This window comes from Lethenteron reissneri, chromosome 38 (assembly GCF_015708825.2).
Source record: "Lethenteron reissneri isolate LAM-NWPU_2019-01 chromosome 38, ASM1570882v1, whole genome shotgun sequence".
In the NCBI taxonomy this organism is placed as follows: domain Eukaryota; kingdom Metazoa; phylum Chordata; class Hyperoartia; order Petromyzontiformes; family Petromyzontidae; genus Lethenteron; species Lethenteron reissneri.
Window position 1 is genome coordinate 12,603,555 of NC_083816.1, and position 9,732 is coordinate 12,613,286.

The 9,732-nt window shown below is 50.6% G+C and overlaps 1 protein-coding gene across 1 annotated transcript in view; it reads right to left on the reverse strand.

Annotated features, from left to right (window-relative positions):
* The window catches only part of LOC133351564 (ras association domain-containing protein 1-like), a 44,445-nt gene extending 35,059 nt beyond the window's left edge, over positions 1-9,386 (reverse strand). The window contains exons 1-2 of the mRNA XM_061566865.1: positions 9,084-9,386; positions 3,685-4,483 (exon numbers count right to left, since the gene is read on the reverse strand). Of these exons, the coding sequence (XP_061422849.1) occupies positions 3,685-3,816 (132 nt within the window). The 5' untranslated portion in view covers positions 3,817-4,483; positions 9,084-9,386. The remainder of the gene's footprint in view (positions 1-3,684; positions 4,484-9,083) is intronic.
* Between the last annotated feature and the right edge of the window lie 346 nt (positions 9,387-9,732).

The following is a 9,732-nucleotide window of genomic DNA, read 5'->3' on the forward strand; positions in this document are numbered from 1 at the left end:
ACAGTTAACTCACAACGCACCGACACACAGTGAACTCACAACGCACCGACACACAGTGAACTCACAACGCACCGACACACAGTTAACTCACAACGCACCGACACACAGTTAACTCACAACGCACCAACGCACAGTTAACTCACAACGCACCGACATTCAGTTAACTCACAACGCACCGACACACAGTTAACTCACAACGCACCGACACACAGTTAACTCACAACCCACCGACACACAGTTTACTCACAACGCACCGACACACAGTTAACTCACAACGCACCGACACACAGTTAACTCACAATGCACCGACACGCAGTTAACTCACAACGCACCGACACACAGTTAACTCACAACGCACCGACACACAGTTAACTCACAACGCACCGACACACAGTTAACTCACAACGCACCGACACACAGTTAACTCACAACGCACCGACACACAGTTTACTCACAACGCACCGACACACAGTTAACTCACAACGCACCGACACACAGTTAACTCACAACGCACCGACACACAGTTAACTCACAACGCACCGACACACAGTTAACTCACAACGCACCGACACACAGTTTACTCACAACGCACCGAAACACAGAGCTACCGGAATGCACGTCAATAACGCCCGTCCGCATTGAGCCTGTGTCTTCTCTACTCCCAAAGACAAAAATCCCTCGTATATAGCCTTAACAGACTGTTGGGGCAAGTGGTTTTTGTGTTTACTTTGTTGTCCTTCCCCAGTATCTCCGATTAGCACCGTTGGCTACGTACGGTGCGAAAGAGGTTCAACAAACATACACACAAAGTGAGCACCCATGAAGGCCGGCACGGCACACGAGGGGGTTGTTGGCCAGACACCGCACCCGACCGCATTTGTCTCCCCAGTGGCGATGTTTACACACCGCACCAGGTGCTCATTTGAGGCTGAGTCGACCTAGTGGAGGCCCAGAACCGGTTAAGATAAAAACAAAAGAAACCACCTATTACATTAACACGATTAGCCTCGTTAGCGCACAATGGAAGTCACAAACAAAAACCACCAATGAGATCCAACCTGCATTGTACTCCATTCTCCACGTGCTCGATTTCCCTTTAAAATGTTGACTTCACATTAACGTATAACACCCGCCCGTCTATCCGTACAGGTAATCAAAGCATGAGAACATTACCCCAGGGCTACTCTGGTATGTTGCAAGCGTGACGGCTGATGTGGCCGTCATGGATATGGCCGAGACGACTCGGCCACGCCGAACGAGAAGAGGCGACGGGTCGAGGGGGGGGGAGAGGACCAGGGGCGGCATGCACAAGTTCCGTCGCTGCGCGTCAAGATTATTCTTTTAATGTATCAGGCTTGACGAGTGGGGAGATATTACAAGATGTGCAAGGGCACTCTCCCACGTCCAATTGCAAAAGCGTTGCTCTAAAAGAAAAAGAACCGAGGCTGCAATGGGAGATTGCTCAAGCGTGCACTTTTATGAGGCTGTATCGTGAGTGCCAGCGTCTTTGTGTGTGTGTGTGCATGTGTGTATGTATGCGGGGAGCGGTAGCGTAGTGGTTAGCGCACTGCGCTTTAGAACCCAGCAACCCAGGATTGATTCTCTCTGCGGGCCAAAACCAACCAGTGACGATTATCTGAACCGGTTCTGGACCTCCCTTGGGTCAACTCAGCCGTGTACGCGTTCTGTGCTACCTGGCGCGGTGTATAAAACATCACCACTATAGAGTCAGAGGGGACCGGGCGTGGTGCTGCCCCCCCCCCCCCCTCTCATGTGCTGTGCCGGCCTTCATAGATGCTCGCTCACAAAACTTGCCCCCGAGTCTGTTAAAGGCTACATGGGGGATCTTTGTCTTTGCACATGCGTAGGTGTGCTAGTGAGAAAAGCCATTTGTGTGCAGTCTCACCGCCGGTGTGCCGCCGTCCCTCCTACACAGCCAACGCTTCCCCAGCCGCAGTGATTCATTTCACAACGTTAAGAGAGCCGTGCACACGAACACATACACAACGCACACACACACAGCCGTATATAACACATACACAATGTGTACACACACAGCCGCATAGACCACATACACAACGTGTACACACACACACAGCCTCATAGACCACATACACAACGTGTACACACACACACAACCGTATATAACACATACACAATGTGTACACACACACACACAGCCGCATAGACCACATACACAACGTGTACACACACACAGCCTCATAGACCACATACACAATGTGTACACACACACAGCCATATAGACCACATACACAATGCACACACACAGCCGCATAGACCACATACACAATGTGTACACACACACACAGCCGTATGGAACACAAACACAACGTACACACGCAGCTGTCTACAGCCAGTAACAAGTGCTATTGGAGAGCACATCTTAAGACCAGAGTGGCACAAGAAAGGGCTATGTGGTCACATGCCCAGCCACCCTGGTCTCTCCATTGCTAATGTTTACAATCGGTGGACTGGTGGCACAATGGTTAGCGCTGGTGTACTCTGAACCCGACGAGCTGACCTTGACTCCCTGGCCACTGCTAACATCAGTGGCCCACTTCACTAACCCGCAACTGACCATTTAGGTGAAGTATGGTCAAATAACCCCCAATGATAAAAGGTGTCGGGGATCCTTCATCGGTGGATTGACAAAGAGTTGTAAATTACTTTTGTTATGAATGATGACACAATATTGAATGTAGGTACTCATTTAAGGCTGGGAAAACCTAGGAGAGGCCAATAAGTGACTCACATACCATTTGACACTGATTTTTATGATTGGTTAGACACACTCACACAAGCACAATTGCCATTATTCACCACTAAGTTGCAGTAACATCACCGTGGCACTCGTGCCAGGATAGGTGCGGTCTGTGGCCACGTAGGCCGCGGTTTTCCAGTAGGTCACGGGACAGATGCGAGTTCAGCTCAATAAGCCTGGGAAGAGTGGCAGCTGCACCACACGCACCCCGGCTGGGCGAATAGAGTCACCACGATCAATGATCCCCCGTTAGCCCCTATAGACCAAGGTGACGGGTGGATCAAACCCTGTTATTGAGGACCTTTTGAGAGCCTATTGAGGCCAGAACAGTACACACGAAGGTGCGATAGGCAGCAGTGCGCCGGGCTGCCTTGGTATTCCAAGGGCTGATGTCAATGCGCCACGCCGGGTACCTGTGCGGAGCTGAGTCAACCTGCAGGGACGTTCCTGGCAAGGGATGTTGTTCATAGCAAAAAAATGATAAGTTTTTGCAAGAAATGTCACTTTATATGAAACATTTTTTCCCCTTTTGGGCCAGTTTAATTGACAAATGTGTTGAGCTTTTTGTTATGGGAGGTTAGAGGCAAGTGTATTTTTGCCGTGACTGCCATAGCTGGAGTGTATAGCCAGGAATTGAACCATGGCGGAAGGAAGGAGTTGCGGTGTGCTACTAACACAATGTCGCCACTCCCCCTTTGTGCAGTTCCATCGACGCACGCAAGCATTTGTAAGGAAGCACAGATAACTAATGTCCACACACGTGCACAGATGTGCAACGTGCTTATAATTGCCCAGGACAGATTCGGATAATCGTCACTGGTATTGACCACGAGTGGGAATCGAACCCGGCTCCCAGGGCTCGTAGCGCACAAGGATACACACATGCACACGCAGTCACTCACTCTTTCAGATGCTCCAGCCTGCTCCACCGCCGCGTGCTCCCAGCTCTTGGTGCTCGTGGGCAGCGTGCCCTTGGCCGTGTAGAACTGCTCAATCTCCAGGCCCTCCTCCAGCGTGCAATACCCGCTGCTCATGGCGACCGCGCCAACTCATAGGAGACTGGCAGCAGGCTCGGTGGCCTCCAGGCCCCAGCCCCACACTCCCTCCCACAACAGCACCGCCGCCCCCACACCTCTCGCTCTCGCGCCACCGCGGCTCGCTTCTCGATCTCCCGTCTCCGTGTCTCGCGAGACGTCCTGGAGCCCGTGCGTCTCGGCGTCGCTCAATAACGCGGCACCAGCCTTAAGTTTGGGAATTAAGGCACTGGGTGTTGAAAAAAGAATGGGCGAAAGCCAACTCACTCTCACCGGGCAAGTTGCTGGTAATTCCTCTACCTTTGGCCAAGCATCCAGCACACGGGTAGCGAGGTGCCGTAGTCGTAGATGTCACGTCCTTCCTTCTGCGTACGGATGTCTGGGTCAAGGAGTTCCCTTTGTAGGACGAGCAGAACTGTGCTCAACTCTCACCGAGTCACGTGTCTTCCGGGAAGAACTTGTTGTGCAAACGGTATGGGAATCACGTTGAAGGGCTCCCTCTCGGAGGTGGAGATGCGAGGTCTTCCTACAATATCACGCAAGGCAGAGATGGCTACGGTTTAATTAATCGGCTGTCATTTGTGGGAGGTGAGCGTACAAAGGCATTTCGATTGTGGCTGCTTGAGTTCAATCTTGCAGTTCTCTCACTCTTGCACATCCTGGCGAGCTGCAAATTAAACGACAGAGTCAGAGAGAGTGTTAGAGGGTTTGGGAGCGCTTCGTTGCCACTACGCCGCTGCCTTACAACAACTGCTGCACGCCCGTAATGTATTTTTGACGTTTTTGTGTTTTATCAGTGAAATAGGTCCCGCTTTTGCCATTGGAGTCGCGGCGTGAGGCATATTAACGACATCGTGGAATTCCCCACGGTTGACGGAGCGCAGCGTCGCATCGGAGAACAGCCCCGGCAACTCCCGCCAACACACAGCTCTGTGGTTGTGTTTGCAGGTGTCGTGCCGCATGTTGTTCGGCATGACGCGATTCACTCCATGTGCTGGGAGCCCCTGCTGGTGTGATCTGCTCCACTGAGTTCCTGAGGAAGCTCCCAGCATGTGGAGAGAAACGTCGGACATCGTGCTGAACGACACAAGAGAGCTAAACAGCACAACCACGGAACTGCAATAATAGCGCCTTCTTAAGCAACATCCTACACAACTACGGTAAATGCGTCATATGTCACCCGGGTGTTTCTGTGAGCGAGTGTTCGTGTGGGGAGCCTAGGGCAGCAATTAGCGCATTGCTCTCTAAAACTGACGACCTGAGTTCCATTCCCACTCACAACCAACATCAATGACGAATATCTTTACTGGTCCTGGGCCTCCCCTAGGTCAACTCAGGCTCAAATGGGTACCTGGTGCGATGTGTAGACATCGCCACTAGGGAGACAAAGACGTCCGAGCGTGGCGCTGGCCACCCACCCCCTTGTGTGCCTTTCCAGCCTTCTTAGGTGCTCTCTAACAGCACTTATCCCAGCAGCCTGTTAAGGCTACATGGGGGATCTTTGTATTGTATGCTGTATGTATTGTGTGAATGTGAGTGTGTGTAGACTTGGCTGTAGACTCTTCTGGATATGGGTGTGTTTGCGAAACTGGGTGTGTTGTGGACAGGTATTTACTCAGAATATAAAGCACTACTGTACTGCATTAGGTTATGCATTTGAAAAAAAACTGGTATTCCTAGCGACGCACACATACCGTACATCACAATATAAATATTATGAATGACAACATAGAAATATTATTAAAACATTAGAGTGTTTCCCTGTTGAAACAAGCAATGGGTCAGTGTATCTCCATTGGCAGCCTTGCCCAGAACATTGGTGAGGGTCAATCATGATGACCTATGTTGACTCCCCAAATAGAGGTGTTCGTTTTATTGCCCCCGGAGAGAAGCATGGCTGATCAGACCCCAAACGAAGCCTTGAAATTAGAAAACTTCCATCTCTGAGTTGCTCACTCGAACCGCAGCGCCAACGGTCTGGCTAACTCCGTGATCCACCCACAATGCATCTTGGCTTTCAACTATTTAATATTTTCTTTACGATACATTTCTGTAGCACATTCACGGCTTGCAAACCAAATACACTGCTTGACTTCTGGCACCAGGGAAACGCATTTCCTGCAGCAAGTGCAGCCCGTTTACACCAAAGTGTTCTGAAACCTGAAGAGCAACAGCTGCCAGAGAATGGTTTGCACTTTGGCTCAGATTACTGCGCCGTTCGCTTGTCCTGGGAACGCGTATCGAGTGTGACAGCCAACAGGTCCGACCAGCTTGGCCTATTAACTCCCGAACTAGGTTCGAGACCCGGTCGCAGCAGCAAACAGTAATTTACCAAGTAAACAAACCAATCACCCCATGGCAAACGTTGCCAAGTAACCAGTGACCGTGTGGCTTCTGTGGTGGTGCTTTTCACCAGGAGAGAGGGCGCTTGGCTTCGCTTGTGAATGCCCTGTGTACACAGTTTGGGGCAGCTAAGTAGTGTGTTGCAGAAGTATAATTGGCATTCTTATGGTAAAGGTAGAAAAATCAACTCGGCACAGAATTAAATGAGTACCAGGCGTAGGCGTATAGACGTCACTGGGTTTCGTGTGCTGGGGGAAGTCAACCCATGCTGCTGACATTTGTGAATTTTTGTCGTAAGCAAAAATGCCGCATCAGTACTCAGAGCAAAAACTGGGCCACATTATGGGACGAAGGTTTTCTCACAATCGCTGAACAGGGGAGACCACTGCGTGTGAAAGCATCGTCTTGAGTGGTGTGTCAACGATCATGATTATTACAACTATACAACTGACCATAGCAGGCAGGGACTCTAATGTCCTAAGATTACCAAATTATATCTCAAGACCACCTATCCAAATAAGAGGACGATCCTTGAGAAAACAATCGAGGTGGCAGCCCCCACGTCCGAGTGGTGTGCTCCCCAACTTGTCCCTGCGTGTGTCTGGACGAGGACGCGCTACGATGTATGGACGAATGAGGTGACTCAATGTTGACAGAGAGTACAAGTACCATGCACACGACTTGCGTAAAAATAAACGCCAGCCCTGGACACTTGTCAAAACACACCAATAAACCTCATCCTAACCTAACCTTGAAACGCACCGGACACACGGGTAATGATTCAACACTGACGATGCGTGACCCATATCCCTTTCATCGAAGCGTTATGACCGTTGATCTGGACGCTGTTTAGGCTGTAATGTTGTAAGTTGTAACACTTCCAAATATTAACTTTTAGCAAATGACCAAATCACCGGAATGCACCCGGAATGCACCCGATCTCATCATATTTCTCAAACTAAGCAGGCGTTGTGGTGAGACAGCAAGAAGGCACTGCAGACAAACACATTGTTGTACTCTACTGCTGTGCTCCAATGGCCATGGTAACCACCTTCGGCAATAACCACCCACGGCATGGGAAGGTCATCGTGCAGCAGTGGAATAACAAAGGGAATGAACGTGGATATGCTGGACTTAGACAAATAGGGGCAAGTGCTGTTAGCGAGTAGCACCTATGAAGCCCGGCACGGCACACGAGGGGGTGGGTGGCCAGCACCACGCCCGGCCGCCTTTGTCTCCCTAGTGGCGATGTTTACAAACTGCACCATGTACTCATTTGAGGCTAAGTCGACCTAGGGGAGGCACACACACACACCGTAGCAAAATACAATACAGCACATACAATGTTTAAAAATTGCTGAACATGTAAGGTGGTCGTGAAGTCCCTATACCAGTGTTTTGTGGAGGATATTATTTAGGTGAAGAGGGACAAGTCGTCCACTATCACCAGCACAAAGTGTGTTCGCATTGTTTCCAGCACATCATGTTCTGCACGTAGACACAACACATACTCTGCCATGCAGTGTATGATGTTCTACTTACAGCAAAGATGAGACACGCATTCATGTCACATACAAGACACACTCATAGCACACACACAGCACGCACACAGCACATACACAGCACACACAATACACATTAAGTTACAGCAGTGCAAAGAGCACAACCCATGCATCTATCCGTCATATTCAAAGCAAACGACCAAACGTGTATACACACACACACGACTCGGCCACATATGGAGACTTAACGCAATACCAGAGCACACATGGGCATTGAGCACATTTACAAGTCACTTCAGTAATTACATTCAGAGCACACACATTTAGCAGGCACATCGCTTCACAGAGAAGCGCATGCATTGACAACAGACGTGCAGGCCAATGGTGCAGAGCGCACATGGACACAGCTTTTAATGTATTGACAGCCATCCTGGTATACAGTACCAAACCAACTACATTAATCACACATATTGGGCATACAGTAAGCACATATGGTACATCTAGAGGGCATAAACAGTGACATGTAAAACACATTCACAACATAGCGAGCACATACAACATACACCATTCACATATGTACAACACATGCAGATTCACACTACAAACAACAGACGCGTGGAGACTTGAACAACACACGGGACATCCACAACACAACGAGCACAGAAGGCACCAAACACATTCACAGCACCCACACGTACAGCACAGACATTCCCAGCACGTAGCGTGTTGTATAGAGTGTGCACATTCAATTCACACATACAGCACATTCACAGCACACGGGCACACATATACACACACACTTGCATGTGCACAAACTACGATTACACATTGCACACGATGCACCACCACCACCGTGGTGTGTGGTAATCTCGTCGTGCACTGCAACTTCACAAACACAACAAATAGGCACTCACATGTACACATCATCCAAACAGCCCATCACAACCCACGTGGATATAGGACACAGCGACGTGCGAGTAGGACGTGAACAGACGAAGACGTCAGTGCACACGCCGCACCTGCAGCAGCACCTGGGTGTCTAAAGTCCATCGCACGGGGCGTGACACCGATGATGTCACCATGAAGTTGACAACAATGAAGGTGTTGTGACGATATTCATGGAAATTACCACCATTGTATAACATGTGGTATAGGTTACGTGGCGGTTGGTGGGCGGATAGTTCAACTCAAACAATTATCATACTATGCTATGCTCACACGTCTATGCCTTGACCATCATCACTAACCAACACTGACCAGGTGAAGTTAAGTACTGTATGGTCAAATAACCAGCCGAAACCGCTCGCTGCGTGGATTATATTTACTTAATCCAGCGGTGGATTGTTAGCGGGCTGTGTTAGGTGCAATGGTAAACGAGGATCGTGAATTTCAGTTGTAATTCTGTATCAATCACGCACTCACCTGCATACAGAAACGTTGAGCCTGGTGCAGGAAAAGGAATCCCAGGTTTGTCTTCGCAGCCTCTTGGCAATGGGAGGAGAGAGCGGCAGTCGATTGTAGCAGCAGCAGTCGTCTCCGTAGCAGCCAAACAACCAATATTGGTGCGCTCACGACCGTATCGGCCACTCGGCATTAGCCGGCTTGTGCTGCTGCCTGCTGTACAGAGGCCAAGCAAGACGCCCGATGCTGAGCACGTACCCGGGGCCGTCGCATATCCCCGTGGGCTGCGTAAGCCGGGGGGGGGGGGGGGCTCCGTGTCTGCGCGCGCCTCTCGCCGCGTGCCGCACGTGTCGCCGCGCACGTGCCAGTGACGCCGCGCCAGGGAAGCGGCAGCCACGTGACCCGCGCGGCGCCGCCTCCCCCCACCTGCCCGGCAGCCAATCAGCTCGCGGCTCCCCGGGGCTAGAGCCACGCCCCAGACACCGCGTCTGGGCTACGCCCATTGGCTCCCCCAGAACCCGCCCCTCCCGTGTGACCCGCCCACCATTCACCTTTTCCGACGGTGTTCGTGGCCTCAAAAGTAAGCGTCTATAACAGGCGACGTTTCGGGCAATGACACTTCTTCACGGCACATAGAGTGGCCAGTGAATGACCAGAGAGATTATGTTGT